This window comes from Glycine soja, chromosome 17 (assembly GCF_004193775.1).
Source record: "Glycine soja cultivar W05 chromosome 17, ASM419377v2, whole genome shotgun sequence".
Classification (NCBI taxonomy): domain Eukaryota; kingdom Viridiplantae; phylum Streptophyta; class Magnoliopsida; order Fabales; family Fabaceae; genus Glycine; species Glycine soja.
The window spans coordinates 40,272,663-40,288,751 of record NC_041018.1 but is presented as its reverse complement, the minus strand read 5'-3'; the positions used below and the strand labels follow the sequence as shown (position 1 = coordinate 40,288,751).

Here is a 16,089-nt window from a genome sequence, read left to right as displayed (position 1 = left end):
ATTTAATATGGTCAACTATTTGGAAATCAATTATTAAAAAAACTCCACAGTTTTATCATACATAAAAATTCATAATTAAATAATAGCATATAAAATATTTATACTGGTAATGCATTTTAATTAAATTAAAATTCTAGTTAATTTTGAGAAATAAAATAAAAATAAGTTGACAATTTATTAATATTTATAAAAAATAAAAGATAGAAATACATTATATGTCTTATTAATTAACAATTATTAAATATTCTGACACTAATATATTGTTAATTATTAATAATTGAATATTAAGTAAAGTTTTAAATTTAAGTCTTGTGAATAAAAAAAGCATAATTGAGAGAGAATAATCTCACAAAAGATAATCAATCAAATTTGTCAAAAAACAGACTAAATATCAACAAAATTGATAAATAGGATAACCAAAAAATCATTGAATATTCTTAGACTAACAAAAACATATTAGTCAAGTTAAAAAACAAAAATATATTAGTGGGCCGTTTTTTATGTGAAGGCCCGAAACAATGTAGGAAACCTTTTTATTTTATTTCTTTCTGAATATCGTAGTTTCTTGATCGAAACGTCAACGTCTGCGACGTCGTATTTAACCGTCTCCGGGAGCCATAAGCGAAGCAACGTTTCTTCCTCTTCCCAGTTCCCTGCAACATTAACAAGAGCACAACAGAACAGAGGGAGCACACAATCTTTCTTCATTCTTTTCGTGAAACAAAAGAAAACTGAAATTAGGTTTTCATGTCGGGCATGGAGAGGCTTCAGAGGATGTTCGCTGGTGCAGGTGGAGCGCTGGGTCATCCCCCACCGGATTCTCCCACCCTCGATTCCTCCGAGCAGGTCTACATCTCCTCCCTCGCCCTTCTCAAAATGCTCAAACACGGTATGCTATTAGAATTCTTATTTTCTCTTCTCGATCCCCTTCTTCGTTTCACTTTCCCATGTTTTTTTTATTGTTCATCTTATAATTTTGAAAACCCTAATTTGTGTGTAGGAAGAGCTGGAGTACCGATGGAAGTGATGGGTCTGATGTTGGGGGAGTTCGTGGATGAGTACACCGTTCGCGTTGTGGATGTGTTTGCGATGCCTCAGAGTGGGACCGGTGTTAGCGTTGAAGCTGTTGATCATGTTTTTCAGACTAATATGCTTGATATGTTGAAGCAGACTGGAAGGTACTTTTTTGGGTTTGTTTTGTTGTTTTTTTTAGTGAAGGAGGGTTTGGTTGCCGTTTTTTGCTGCGTGGTTTATACATGTGTGGGTTGTTTTTTGTTGTATGATAGTTGAAACGTTGGCGTTTTGTCGTTGCAGGCCGGAGATGGTTGTGGGGTGGTATCACTCGCATCCTGGATTTGGGTGTTGGCTTTCTGGAGTGGACATTAATACACAACAGGTTTTTGGCTGCTTATTTGGTTTTTGGTTTTTGGTTTCAATGTGGCGGCATTTGTTCGTGATATTTTGCACTGTTTTGTGTTTCAAAATTGAAACTAAGTGGAAAATTCCTAGATGAGTATAACAGTTGTTTTCTTTTTTAAAATGAAAAGTTTTTAGTTGAGCTTAATGACATTGTTTGGTCCATGTAACCGGCTTCACCTAGTGGGATAAGGCTTTGTTGTTGTTCTTCTTCTTTTTAAACAAAAAAAGAGTCACGCACCAAGTGATACATCCAATATTTTAAATTGCAATTGCAGTTGTGGTTTTATCATGATCCTTTTTATTTAGAGGGTATCGCAAACAAATGTGGCCACGATTGTGGTCATGTTATGGTTTTAGAGACCCCCAAACCTAGACAATGCAGCTGGTATTGTGGTTGCGGAGCTTTTTAAAACCTTGGATTCATCTCTTAAATATTACTGCAGATTGAAAGAGGGAGAGAGAACGAGAGGGGGTGAGAGAGAGTTATACAATTTATTTTATTTTAACTTTTCATTTACAGTTATAACCTCATTTTTTATTATCAAATTCAATCATACAAATTGTAATATGTAACATGATCTCTGTGGAACTTATGAGGCAAAAGTGAGGATGGAAAATTCCCTTGTTATTGGTAATACGGATGTATAGACAAAGTGATATCCTTACTTATGATGATTGTCTGTTCCAAATTTCATTTGAAAGAAGCATCTATCGATGAAAACAATTTTTTATTAGGTAGACTGGGAAGTGCAAAAGTTGAGGGTGATGGGTTGCCTGGTGTAGGATTGAGTGTTTGTAATCATCATTGCATACCAATCTTAGATTGGGGCTTGTTATAGTTGTGAGCTATAAGCTTGCTGGATGAGGGATGGAAACTTGAGAAGTAATACTGCTTGAGTCATAATAAAATTGTACTGTACTATTGAATATTGGTAAAAGAAAGTTTGAGTATTTTCATCAGTGATTTAAGTAGCTGCAATTGGATTAAGAAATGTTGGTAGAAGGGATCAATGGGACAATTAGTGGTTAGAATCCACTTTAGGTTGAGAAATGTTAGATGTGGAATTTAGTTGAGCCATGACAAACCCTTATTCCCAAAGGGATGTTGGTTTTCGAAAATTGTATATAATATTTATGTACTTTTATTTGATGCAGAGTTTTGAGGCTTTAAATCAACGGGCAGTGGCTGTGGTGGTGGACCCTATTCAGAGTGTTAAAGGCAAAGTGGTAATTGATGCTTTCCGGCTGATTAATCCACAAACTATGATGCTGGGTCAGGAACCACGACAGACAACTTCCAACCTGGGCCACCTAAACAAGCCATCTATCCAAGTGAGTGTTCTGATTTTTCATTCAAAAGCATAGCTGCTACTCTGTTTTCTTTTCTTTTTTTCATTTACTTATTTTGCCTTTGTAATCTCCTCTTTAGGCTCTGATCCATGGCTTGAATAGACATTATTACTCGATAGCGATTAATTACAGAAAGAATGAACTTGAAGAGAAGATGTTACTTAACCTTCACAAAAAGAAGTGGACTGATGGTTTGACACTCAGGCATTTTGATTCACATTCTAAAACTAATGAACAGACTGTTCAGGTCAGTTGAAATTTTTCAATGTGAAATATAGATGTATAGATGATTCAACCTTTTAAATCCTGTTCTCTTCTCCCCACTTCAACTTGTTTTCAAACTTTTTCTTGGCCAAATTTATTGCATATATGAGACTTGCATGAATAATACAAGGCAAAGTACAGTTTAAATGTTACTGCACACATTCCTGACTTATTGCACAGCAACAATTAATGATTGATATGGTACTCAATTGGAGATTCTGCTGACTTGGTTTAGTAAATTTCAGAAACATACTATAATTGGTTTTTTCTTGTTACTTTCTGTCATTTTCTTGTCTTACACAACTTCTCCCTCCCTCCTTAAGAGATTTAAAGTGAAATGGTTTTTACTAATTATTGTAGTATGAACGTACATGGTATCTGTAGAAGACATTTACAAACATAAGAATACAAAATTAGTTCAAGAGAATGAGTTGTGGATAAAAGGGAATGAGTGGCACCATCAGTCATGCAGAAACATTAGATTACGGTAGAAGGGAATGAGTTGTGGACATGAGTGTAGTGGTGGGCTTGGATTCACTCATGGAGGAATGTTGCTAATATAATGTTGAGAGAAAGAATCCTTTGGAAGTGAGAATAATTTCCACACCTAAAATTGACCCTGGGTGGCCTAGATCTTTTAGAGAAAACTTTTAGGGCTTGTTTAAAGTGGTAAAGAAAAGTAGAATTATTTCATGTCAGAAGAAGATTGTCAACATATTCAAGAAAATAGGTAGTCTTTAGATCATTTTGATAAATATGTAGATTTAAGAGTGGTGTTTGTGATGCCACAAGTCATAACCAAGAAGAAAATAGGTAGTCTTTTAGGGCTTGTTTAATGCAATTCTTCTGAGAAAGCAATTCAATGCACTATTTCAATAGTTTGAGATTGAATGACTGGACTAAAGGTGTTTTGAAAGCCAATGCTAAAGTGTTAATGAATGTCCTACAAGTCTAGCTTTGTGGTGAGAATGTAGTTGTTGTGTGATTCCTTCCGGGTATTAAAACCAAATTGATGCTCATAATATTGTGAAGAGATAGATTTGGGACAAGAGTCCATATACTTTTCTCCATTTAGGCTGAGTTTGGGCCTTCCAAAAACACAACAAGACTCCAGAGTTTGGAATGGGATATTTAGTGATTGAATTTAGCTGTTTGGTTATTTGGTATTAAATGCTCCATACTCGGCACAAGGGCACATAGTTATTGCCATAGCGGTGTAATGGGATTATTTTTAGAGAAATAATTGCTTATATTTTGAAGATTTTCTTGGAAAAATGGGAAAATAGCGAGCATTTTTTAAAACAAGTTGAAAGACACAAATTCGGGAGATAATTTATTTATTTTTGCTGGGTAATGCAGGAAATGCTAAGTTTAGCAGCCAAGTACAACAAGGCAGTGCAGGAGGAAGATGAGCTGCCGCCAGAAAAACTTGCAATTGCTAATGTGGGGAGGCAAGATGCTAAGAAGCACCTTGAAGAGCATGTTTCCAATTTGATGTCATCAAACATTGTTCAGACTTTGGGAATGATGCTTGACACGGTTGTTTTCTAGAGTTAGCATCGTCCAATGTATTATTCCTTACTATAGTCAGCAACATTTCATTAATACTCTTGACATGTTTGTTAACAGAAGTTGTTTTATCATGAGTTTTTGCATTTTGTGTGTTCTTACGAATGCAGGAGCGAAGTTACATGTTAGAGGATGAGAATCATATTTTAATTTTAATCTCTCTAAATGTAATGGAGATCTTCGTGATCGTGCGCTAGTTTTATTCCGCATTAGGATTTTACATATAAACAAAGTGTTGATTCAGTTGTAAGTAGAAACACGGAGCAATTAAAACTGCATGTGAATTATTATCCCTGAAACTGTTAAGAGGATCAGTTAAATTGGTCTCTGAAAATAAGTAAAATTATAGTTACTGAATTTGTAAACTATTAATCCATTTCTTCCCTCTGATAATCGATGTCAGTCTTTATGCATGTTTCACACAATTTGGTCTTAGGGGTTACTATGGAAGTACCTTTTATCGGATAAATCAAAATATTAATCCATTTCTTGTCTTTGTGACGTGACAATTGTTTATCTAGTTCACCATCAGTCATCTACTTAACTAATAATGAAATGATTAATTGACACATGTCACTTTTGAGCATCTTGAATCTTCGAATTGTGTAAACAAAACGAATTACACAAATCATCATTGAATGATATCGTGCATGATCCACACCACATAATTTAGAGAGAATAGAAGAAAGACCAAACATGTGTATCAAATTGAAGGAGGCTGGTCTCTGTTGAAGAAAAGAGCCAAGCGTTTGATCAAACACTGAGCCTTATGACTCGCCAAATCATAGAGATGAAACGCATGACCCTCCCCAAGAGTCTCTTCAACTTCCACCACACCCATCCACCCACTCCTACTCAAAGCATTATAGTAAAGCCACCCTCTATCCCTCAGCACATCCTTCTCCGCCACACACACCAGCACCCTCCTACACCCCAGCCACCCCAAGCTCGGTGCCCCCTCTGCCACCGGGTTAACCCGCGGGTCATCCTTGTCCGCCATCTCCGGACTCACAAACCGCCACAGCCGGTCCACCACTGCCTTCCTCTCCGGGTCCACTGCCTCCTCCGATCCAACCGGAACTGAGCCCCAAAAATACGGGTGGACAAGACACACTCCGAGGATGTCCATGCCAATGTCCCAATCAGGGTCACCAAGGAGCATAGTTAGGTTATGCACTATGTTAGCACCAGCACTGTCCCCAGCCAAAAAAACCCTACCGAAGTCTGCATGCTCATTCAACCAAGGCTCTTGTCCATTTTTGTTACGGTGTGACGCCACCCACTGTAGTGCAGCCCATGAATCCTCGTACGCTGCCGGAATAGGGTGCTCCGGGGCTAGCCGGTAGTCAACGGAGACAGCGACGACTTTGGCTTCGGCGACGATTGTGGCGACGTAGTTGTGGTAGTTTGCGGTGAAGGGGGAGGAGGCGCAGAAGGCGCCGCCGTGGAAGTAGATTAAGAGAGGGAGGTTGTTGTTGCGGCGGCTGGTGGTTTGTGGTGTTGGGAGGAAGAGGCGTGCGGAGAGAGTAGCGGAGTGAGGGTGGAGGAGTGTGATGTCTTTGGATGTAATGTGGGGAGTGGTGGAGGGTGGAACGACGTCGGTTCCGGTGAAGCGTTGGACGCGACCATCGGTGAAGACACGGATGAGACCGGGAAAATCGTGTGCTATTTGTGGTTCTGAGGTGGTGGTTGGTGTTGTGTTTGTGTCGTTGTCCATGGGAGTGATGAAGATGGAGATAGATAGATAGATAACTATTTTATGAATGTAGGTATGTTATGATCGAGGACTATCATCCTCCACTTGTGTTTTGTGGTCACTTGCTGCCACAAATACGATAAGGTTTCATCATGCAAAATTTGTTTGGACCAGGATTAATAAAAAAATTTAAAATTAAGTTCTTATATAACATGAAACGAGGGCTTGCTTGGTTTTTTTTTTTGTTGTTGTTGTTACATGGCTTGCTTAGTTATATAATGGAAACATTTTAGCCCAAAAGCTATTTGAATGCCAGGGAGAGAGTGAAAAAAGAGAAAAATAAAAAGAAGTGATATGATGTGATAGATTGATGAAATATTTAAAATAAATGAACGTTGATTCTCTTAAAATATCATCACTCTTGTATAATTATCATATTAGATTTTATATATTAAAAAGACAACTTTTATATGGTATCTTTTATGCTTAATTATATAATTAATCCTTTAATTATAATTAAAAATTCAATTGGGGTTCTTAATGATTAAAAAGTTTAATCATATCTTTTAATAATTAAAATACTATAATCAAACCAATATTGTCAATTATGTTAGTTTGATTAAAAAAATTAAGTATTTATACATCATGTTAATGCAATCATGAAAAAAAAAAAGCTATTTTTATATCGATTATCAATGCAAGGATAATTAACAAATATTATAAAAATGATGTCGTTGTTAAGATTTGTGTTCATGGAGTGAGACATTTTTACATTAGGAAAAAAGTAATTTAATTATTAAGCTTGTCTTTTATAAGGTTAATTGATTATGTGAGTGCTTCATTGTTAAGAAGTCTAACTCCAAAGCTACAACAAGGTAGAATAGTTGCCATTCAGAAAAAGGAAAAAAAAAAAGAAGGTAGAACGGCTGCTAAAGCTTCTAAAAGAAAATCCAGACCCCAAAACTCTAGTTTGTTTTTCATGTTTCTGATTATGTTGTCCCCTCTACAACAGATTCTGAGTGATTAAGGCTTTGAGACACTGGCTCTTTATAAAACAATGGATGACTCAGAGAAGACTGATGTTATAGAGAAACGACAAGACCTGTTTTTAACCAATTCTACTGTATTATCCTTGAAACCATTTCAGAGTGTCGAATATAATGTATAGATGAGAATTGTAACTGAATTAGTAATTCATTCATTTGTCCAACCAACTAAACTTCTACAATAGATTGTGTCGTTTCCTTTCCTGTTTTATCAAATCAACTATCCTTCACCACTGACAAATTATCTGTCTCACTTCTTTCCCACTCATCCTTATAAAAAAAATAATCAAAATTAACTTCATAAACTGGTAAAACCACCCGAGATTCATGAAAAGAACTATTGAGTTAATTAAAAGAATCACAAATTAAATTAGGTCCTATCAAGCAGTTAAATGAAGTTCGACGAATAGTTATATATATTTTTTCTCTCAAGAAAAAGTTATCTATACTTTAATCAATCAAATTCACGTTTGCAAAATTTATGTATCGTTTATTTCTTTTATTTTGGTTCAATTTAATCTTAGGCCTATCATATTTATTTAATGTATTATAAAAAATAATTTAATTAATTGAAACTTGAGAAAAAGAGGGAGGAAAAAAAAATAAGAAGATGAAATTTACAATTTAAATGTAAAAATGAATGATAGGAGAGTGTTTCGCCTTATAGGGAAGAACCCGCATGAGTAGTGGCGGAAGCAAGAAGGTCAGCTAAAATAATACATACAAGAATAGTGTATAAATTTTTTACTTTTAAAAAACCTATTTATAAAATTTAATTATTTAATTAATCAGGGTTAAAAAAACTAGTATTAATTAATTGATAACAATAAATTTATCCTAAATTTATATATTTTTTCAAAATTATTATTTGTATTAATGTTTTTCTCTCCGTTTTAAATATTTTCCAATACAACCTCTCTCTTATTTTAGTTATGAATATTTTAATTTAAAAATAACTAATTTAATAAACATTATAAATTACATATAATCAAAAACAAACATCACTTTTAATTCAAATCTTATAAATAGAAACGAATGTAATATTAAAAATATTTTTTCACTGATTATATTATTAATAATATAAAAAATTACACTAACAATATTCATTCAAAATTAAATTAATTATTCTTTTATCGATTACTATTCTTACTTGCTTCTTAATCTTTAATTAATTTAAATACTTATTTATTGAAGAGAAAATAAAATAGAATAAAATATGAAATCTCACAACAATCTTATTAAAACAAAACGGAAACAACAACTTATATACTTAAATATGTTTTTGGATTTTATAAACTAACATTTGTTTTATGTTTTTGGTTATTGTAAGTTAATTTTTTTAAAATTTTAATCTTTATAATATATTTTGTTAACTTTTAATTTCTATAAATTTATGTTTTTTTAATTTTGTCCCCACAAATACAAACTTATAAAAAATATAAATGAAAAAATAAAATAGACTAAAATTAAAAAATATAAACATATAACTATAAGAACTAAAAAAAACTTACAGCAACCAAAAAACCAAAATTAAAAAATAATAAGTAATAAAATTAAAAAATGAATTCACAGGAAAAAAAAATCTAACTTACATCAACAAACAAAAAAAAAAACCCCTAAATTTTATACTACTCTACTCTCCTTGTTTCTTACTTGTGTATGAAAAAAAAGGAGACGAAAAGGAAAAAACAGAAGAACAGTGTTCGAAGATGGAGAAAATGATGCGACTGAGACCATTGTTCCGATCACTGAGTTGCAGATCTTATCATTTCGTTCTTCGTCCTTCTCTTCTCTCTCGCTCTCCCAATCCTCTTCCTTCTCCTTCACCCTCAGGTACTCTTTTCTCTTCTATTAGGTTTTTCCTTCGGATCACTTTTATCGCACTTTCTCCCGCAACACTCGATCCAATTAATCTCATTTCATCACGTCTCTGATTGATTGAATCAATATTCAATGTAATTGTTATAGGAACAGGAAGCTAGTGTTCGTATTCCATTTATTTTGCTGGAATAACATTTCTTCGTTATTTTCGTGACTTCGATTGCTAACTAACTCCAGAGCTGAATCAATCGATTTCTATTGACTTTGTATTCTGGTTTTTCAAGACTGGTGTAGTGTGGACAGTAATTTTCGTGTTGTTAGTGGCAACGTTGTCTTCACTCTTCAATAATGAAATGGATTATTTATATCACAACTTCAAAACCTCTACATTGAAAAAGGGTGTTGTATGTAATTCACTCTGGACATGCTTTTAATAGGAAAGCAAAAGGAAGGAAGCTTCTCCCTTAAACTAAAATCAATTGCATCTCAACTTTTTGGACAAATTAAGTGAGAGAGGTTTTATAAAAAATTAAGTTCGTAAGTTGATTTTAGCTTATGGGAGAAGCTCTCAATTCACTTTATCTTGATTTCTACTCCAAAAGTACTTGAGAGAAGTTTATCCAAACAGAGCCATATATATGTTGATTTGGTTTTGAGCTAGTGTGTTGTACTTAAGGATGGGTGTTATATTCTGAATTAGTTTTGCATGAAAAAACATGTACAGAATGCAGGTCTCCTCTCTCAATGGGTTTAGGGAGTATGAGATTCTATAGTGAAGATGTGACCCACATGCCCAATATTAAGGACCCTGTGCTTTACAATGCTTTCAAGGATTTGATGGCGGTAAGTTGGAGTGAGCTTCCGGATTCTGTCATATCTGATGTTAAGAATGCACTGTCTAAAAACACTGATGACAAAGCTGGCAAGGAGGTTGTGGAAAATGTGTTCTGTGCAGCCAAGGCTATTGAGGAGTTTGGCGGGATTCTAATCTCCTTGAAATTGGAATTTGATGACAGCATTGGAATGAGTGGCGAGGTATTTCGATTTAGACTCGTGTCTGTGAAATTATTCTCAATCACCCATCACATTATTAGGCTGATGATTTGATTTCTTTTGTAGGATGTAAAGCCATTGCCTGATCATATAAAAAATGCTCTGCATACCATTTTTGATCGCTACTCCACCTATTTGAATTCCTTTGGACCCGACGAGAGCTATCTACGGAAGAAGGTGGAGACAGAGTTGGGTGCAAAGATGATTCACTTAAAAATGAGATGCAGTGGCCTTGGTGCCGAGTGGGGAAAGGTATATCATCGTATATTTCCACTTATTATTGCCTATTTATCTAGTAATTTGTGTATGGCGGCCAATGGAGGCAAGTTTATAAATGAGCTCCTTAGATGCAGTGTTGTGTGTTGGCTTTCATAATTCTCTGTGCTGTTTCTCTCTGTCTCTCTCTCTTTTTTCTTTTTCACTCAAATGCGTACACTTTAAATGTCACTCCCATTGACTGAATGAGAAATATGAGGTGAGACATACAAAAAAATCTCCCACTCCCTTTGGCTGATACCACAGCACTGCAGCCATCATCAACAACTCTAATTTCCAATTTATGTGTGCACTTGCAAGTTTTCAACATGGTGTATTTTTTAGGTCCTTGGAAAATATGTAGTTAAATGTTATTGACACATTTGCTGGAATATCATTGTAACTTTTTTGCCTGTGCTTTCTTAAATTCTTCGTTGCATTTTTTGGTTGGTAGTTTATCCTGTATTGCTACTAATAAGAAAAATCTTAAGTAGTATGGATGTGCTTTCGTAAAATAACTCTGGAAAGGAGAAAAATGTAAGGAAAATTGGTGTGTTCTGTCAATTGTGATTTTTATTTTTCAACTTCGCCTTTCTCTTTCCCACCATGATTGATTATTACTTGTTCACCATTCGTGATAGTTTTTGTAAAAACACTTTCATAGGAAATAGCATTTACATTAAGAATTGTAGACCAATTCCCATTCCCTTATCTAATGTGATGTTTCTGTTGTAGGTTACGGTTCTTGGAACTTCTGGACTTGCAGGTTCATATGTTGAGCAAAGAGCATAAAAGCAATATTTTAGAAACAGTGCATGTAATTGTTTGTCTCTGTTTTATATCATGCTTTTGAGGATGCCTGTAGACTCTTTGATTTGTTTTTGCCTGACCTTTTTGTTCCCAAGCGTTTGATAGCATGGAAATAAGAGCGCTTGACTTTGTTAGCTGGGATTATCCTTAAACAGCATTTCTCTTTCGTTCTCAATGTCATTTTCCAAAGTTAACAAGTAGCAATGCTGGTCAAGTTTTAAGGACTTGTATATTACCAATATGTAAATGACAAGTCAAGAAGTTAATTATATTGAGCTACTCAATTGTATCTGAATCCAGTCTCTGCAAGCATGTATGTAACAGAACAAGAAAAACTAGCCACACATTTTTAGAATTGACTAAAATTGATTGAAAACACAAAATTTTATGAGTTTAACTTTTTCAAAGAGTTCTGTTTATTATTTTGTATTTTATAATAAACTTTAATTAATAATAGTGCTAGAGAGGGGATTGCTAGCAAGTCTCGAACAAACAAAAAAAAATGATAAATGGCAGCAGCCGCGTTAATTTATTGAAATGCATATTTATCAATGAATGCGAAGGCATTTGTATTAGACAAAAGAAAGAAACTGTAGTCTATATATGAAGCTTGACCCATCCATTATTCAACAATCTTCGACCAAGCTCTCTTACAAGTCAAGAGATAACTGAAACATGAAAAAAAAAAAAAAAAAAAAAAAAAACTGAACAAGTAAAAGCTTAACAAGTTCAGGTAACTTTGGTACTTCGTTGTATTTTGCGTGACAACCATGACTCAGACGGCGACTTAGGCAGTGGTGGAAGTAACACAGCTTTACGGCACAGACCAAAAGGCCATCCCTCGCAGTGACAAAACTCTTGAATTATCGAACGCCGCCAACATTCTGAGATGTCAACCTCATTCATGCTTGAACATCTAGACAGGTTTGTCTTCACAGAATAAAATGCTTGGTCACTCACAGCACTCGAAGAAGAACAGCACGAGAGACAACTTTTAACCGAAAAGAACTCTTCTCTTTCGTTGTGTTCTTCATCACCTACTACCACCTTTGCTTGTGGTGCCATTGTGTGACTGTGAGTGACATACAGTTCCCTTGTTGCAGGAGAATATGCCATGGAAAAGCCTTCTCTCAATGGGCTTGGCTTGTGCTTTTGTTTCTCCATAACTCGACTTCTAACCGCTGAAACAACCACCTAAGGAAGCAGCACAAAAGAACAATGACAACAACTGAGGTTACTTCAAAGTTCAACATGGAATTCACCTTCATAGCATGTTTGGATTCATGTTAGATGATCCAAAATCAAGTTGGAATATCAGCTAACATGGTTTTAGGTAAATGTTAACATGTTTAGTTCATATTACAAAATTGATTTTGAATTGAATTAACTTAAGCAGTTTTCACATTCGATTAATACATAAATCACATTACATGAAAATCAATTTTACAAACGTTCATAATCCGAGAACACACAACTTATCAAAGTGAAGAACTTTTCCAAAGGGTTTGATGAAAGTAGATCCTGTACCTCATCAACATCATCAATGATGGGGCACTCCTCCTCAAGGCTTGCAGTTGAAAGCCTCCGACAACTTAAAGTTTGACAGTGGGAAAATACTTCTTTCAAAGTCCCTGCAAGGAATTTGCATCTCTTGGTATGGTTTATTGGCTCTTCTTCATGGTAGAAGACACCACCCATGGTGTGAATCCCTTGATCAACTTTTTCACATGAGAGGATATATATTGAAACAACTAGAAACATAAACACTTTGTGTTGATGCTCAAATTGATATGCTTCATTGATAGTGGCCCGGTACTGAAACCCCCACTAATAAGCTTTCCGTTCTTTAAGGTAAAGGCAAGTTAAAATGGGCTACAAAACAAACACTTTCAATGAATGGCAAGAAAATCAAATGCTTGTTTGACTACTTCAAATAGCAAACCCCTTTGGTAAGTCAAGGGATGCCTGAGTTGTAAATCCCTTCACCCTTTGATTCTCACGGATAAAAAAAAAATCCTTTGGTAACTTTGGTCGATTTGTTTTATCTAATTATCTCTCTTTGTTAGTAGTGGTGCTTGTTCAGAGTTACACTTGAAGCTAAAGTCATGCTTAACAAGACGTGCGACCCAACAAAAAGATACTGCTATATCTGATAAGTTTATATTTTGTATTAATTGGTTAATGGTTACCGTCCAATGGAAGTTATTTCGTGCGAAAAATAATCCAGAAAGGGACAAGAGCATCGCTACGTTTTGGCCTAAGTGGCCCTATTGCATCGTTTTGAAAGTTGAAATAGACTCGATGGCATGGAAGGGGATTCTGTTGTACGTGCAAAAAGATTTTTTGAGGAAAAAAGAAGAAAACTTCTGTTGATCGAAAAAGAAAAAAAGTAAAAGTGAGACCACCATATTCTAGGGTCTCCACTTAACACTTTTTTTTCTCCCATCACCAATATCTCATATTTGTTGAATAAAGATCTGAATTAGTTTCAGACAAAAACTTAGGAGAACAAGTCTAAAAAATACAAACTCATCACGAGTTTCCCAAACAAGTTGCACCATGATTCATGAATCAGGTTCGACATGTGAAGACCGCTAAGGTGGTTGGTTGGTTAATAATGATGTAACTATACCCTGGTCTTCACGTCAAAATAAGGCAGATTTTACAGTTTGGAAGCAAGGCAGAAGAAGAAAAACAAAACATAATTACCAATTATGTGGTTCACACTTTTTACATTATTATTACAAGCCATTTTTAAAAAAAAAAAATGATGTGATACTGTGATTCAGTATGCAGTACAGTGAAATTGACATGCTAATATACATAGGGTTAAGGGTTATTGAGAGAATTATGCAACTATTAACTAAACAACCATGATGATTCATTTTTTTCTCAATCGTGCAATAAGTTGTGATAGTGAAATGGAAATAGAGAGAAATGATTGCTACAGTGGTAAAATCTTTGGAAGATTGAGGGAACCACTTAACCAGATCCTTTTAATGGGAAGGCTAATAATGGAACACATCATTTGTCGTGTCATTCCAAACTAAGCATGCAGCTTAACGAGCCAAATGTCCATTAAGTATAACATAGTCCAAATGAGAATTATAACCAATGTAGCTCATACTGTAAATTCCTAGTGATGTTATGATGATAATTTTCTGTTAAAGACTAACGTTCCCACCTAATTTGTTATTTGATCTTTACCTCATAATTAGATTCTAAGGTTTTAAAAATCGGTGTGACTGTAATTTTGGTCACAATGTGATTAATATTGTAGCCACATCAATTAGATTTATCAGTTTAGCAAACTGTTTGTGGCTGTAATTTTGACCACAGCCTCAGTTTCTTACAATTGTGAACTGCATTTATCTACCATTTCCTGCAATATCAAATATTGGTAATAAATCCTTGCTCATGTTTTCAATGCAAGTTGACACAATTTCCTGCAATTTCAAATACTGAGAATAAATCCTTGTTCATATTTTCAATGCAAGTTAACACAGGTGATTAAGAATTCTAAACAAACTTTCATCTTCTCCACGAGTGTGGGTTCGAATCCTCCTCCTTCAAGGGGACCCATTGACATCTAGGGACTAATTAAATAACTGTAACTGGATGAAACTACTTATATTTCGAGAGTGTACGATAATCCTCTGCTTGCAGATTCAACATACCATTGGCACCCTGTTCGGATAGCATTGAAAGTGTCTTCCTCTTCTATCATTTTTATTAAAAAAAAAAAAAAAAAAAAACTAGCTCACATTTATTATCCACATTTCTCCTTCATGCAATTTTTTAAACATAATTCGTGGATCTTGATTTAATTATGGTGAATTTGACATTATATTTTTGTTTTCTTTCTCTTTAATTGAACCGTATTCTTAATGTTGGAAAGAGTAATAAAAACAAGATCAATTAACAGTAGACTGCAAAAAACAGAGATTGATGCAGAATCAGAACATTGGTGGCATAGAAAAACATTATCAACTTGATAGAATTTTTACACTTGAAGAAGATTCACGAGAACGCAACGAAAGTAACCACGCGGTGTCATTTGGAAGAGACTTGAAGAAGGTGGTGAGAAGTGAGGGTGATGAGCGAGTTGAGTTTAGAGAGAGCGGCGGTCTTATCGGGGGGGCACTTCGAGAGAGAGAGGTTCAGAGATCGGAGAGCCTCGTCGAGCTTGCCGGCGGCCAGGGCGGCGCAGCCCGCCTTGTAGGCTTCGTCGGCCATGTGCGCGTCGTATCCCTCGTCGGCCTCCAGGAGAGCGGTGGCACGTGAGTATTCCAGATTCGAGATCGCGGAGTCGATCTCCGCCATGAGCGCCTCCGGCGTCGCCGTGATTATCTTCACGCCGTCGAATACGTTCCAGTGGACCGAACCCGAACCCATGTCGGTGGTGACTCTGGTACACGAGATTTTGTTAATCGGTAAGAGCGATTTGTCACGAAAGGAGGTGAATGATGAATGTGTTGCTGTGTAACATTTCTTGCATCGGAAACAAACGGATAACAATTTCTAGGTTAATAAGTGATTGCTGATTACTGATTTTTCTTACACCCTGATCTGATCTCAAACCCTAGCTAGCCTTTTTGGTTTGCGGACGCAAACTGTAAGAACATGTGAAGTTGTGTACCAAACTACCACCAACTACCGTTTTTCGTATAATTTGATTGTAAAAATTTATTTAAATAGTTATTCAAATTTCAAAGTGAGTTTATTAAATTTAAATTGCATCCTTATTTTAACCATCAAAACTTAATAATAAAAAAATGATTTAAATATGTTTTTATCTCTAATATA

The 16,089-nt window shown here is 35.1% G+C and overlaps 4 protein-coding genes across 4 annotated transcripts; 2 read left to right on the top strand and 2 right to left on the bottom strand.

Annotated features, from left to right (window-relative positions):
• The first annotated feature begins 562 nt into the window (after window positions 1–562).
• Window positions 563–4,901, top strand: LOC114393163 (26S proteasome non-ATPase regulatory subunit 14 homolog). The gene is made up of 6 exons (XM_028354429.1): window positions 563–889; window positions 1,001–1,178; window positions 1,315–1,396; window positions 2,575–2,751; window positions 2,849–3,016; window positions 4,393–4,901. The coding sequence occupies exons 1-6, from the start codon at window positions 748–750 to the stop codon at window positions 4,582–4,584; spliced, it is 939 nt and encodes a 312-aa protein (XP_028210230.1). The 5' UTR covers window positions 563–747; the 3' UTR covers window positions 4,585–4,901.
• A 140-nt stretch (window positions 4,902–5,041) lies between these two features.
• LOC114393162 (probable carboxylesterase 13) lies at window positions 5,042–6,470 on the bottom strand. The gene has a single exon (XM_028354428.1). It carries the CDS (start codon window positions 6,317–6,319, stop codon window positions 5,306–5,308), a length of 1,014 nt encoding a protein of 337 aa, XP_028210229.1. The 5' UTR covers window positions 6,320–6,470; the 3' UTR covers window positions 5,042–5,305.
• Window positions 6,471–8,983: 2,513 nt separating this feature from the next.
• Window positions 8,984–11,578, top strand: LOC114393166 (succinate dehydrogenase subunit 5, mitochondrial-like). Its single transcript, XM_028354431.1, has 4 exons — window positions 8,984–9,177; window positions 9,890–10,200; window positions 10,285–10,470; window positions 11,209–11,578. Exons 1-4 carry the CDS (start codon window positions 9,054–9,056, stop codon window positions 11,263–11,265), a joined length of 678 nt encoding a protein of 225 aa, XP_028210232.1. The 5' UTR covers window positions 8,984–9,053; the 3' UTR covers window positions 11,266–11,578.
• A 208-nt stretch (window positions 11,579–11,786) lies between these two features.
• On the bottom strand, window positions 11,787–13,311 carry LOC114393164. Its single transcript, XM_028354430.1, has 2 exons — window positions 12,811–13,311; window positions 11,787–12,477 (listed from the first exon to the last, which is right to left on the bottom strand). The coding sequence occupies exons 1-2, from the start codon at window positions 13,042–13,044 to the stop codon at window positions 12,013–12,015; spliced, it is 699 nt and encodes a 232-aa protein (XP_028210231.1). The 5' UTR covers window positions 13,045–13,311; the 3' UTR covers window positions 11,787–12,012.
• Window positions 13,312–16,089: the final 2,778 nt, after the last annotated feature.

Coding starts and splice junctions, on each gene's coding strand:
- LOC114393164 (XM_028354430.1), bottom strand. CDS start 13,044: ATGTTTCTAGTTGTTTCAATATATATCCTCTCATGTGAAAAAGTTGAT. Junction 12,478..12,810: donor TCATTGATGATGTTGATGAG/GTACAGGATCTA, acceptor CTGCTTCCTTAG/GTGGTTGTTTCAGCGGTTAG.
- LOC114393163 (XM_028354429.1), top strand. CDS start 748: ATGTCGGGCATGGAGAGGCTTCAGAGGATGTTCGCTGGTGCAGGTGGA. Junction 890..1,000: donor TCTCAAAATGCTCAAACACG/GTATGCTATTAG, acceptor ATTTGTGTGTAG/GAAGAGCTGGAGTACCGATG. Junction 2,752..2,848: donor TAAACAAGCCATCTATCCAA/GTGAGTGTTCTG, acceptor TCTCCTCTTTAG/GCTCTGATCCATGGCTTGAA.
- LOC114393166 (XM_028354431.1), top strand. CDS start 9,054: ATGGAGAAAATGATGCGACTGAGACCATTGTTCCGATCACTGAGTTGC. Junction 9,178..9,889: donor TCCTTCTCCTTCACCCTCAG/GTACTCTTTTCT, acceptor AAACATGTACAG/AATGCAGGTCTCCTCTCTCA. Junction 10,471..11,208: donor TTGGTGCCGAGTGGGGAAAG/GTATATCATCGT, acceptor TTTCTGTTGTAG/GTTACGGTTCTTGGAACTTC.
- LOC114393162 (XM_028354428.1), bottom strand. CDS start 6,319: ATGGACAACGACACAAACACAACACCAACCACCACCTCAGAACCACAA.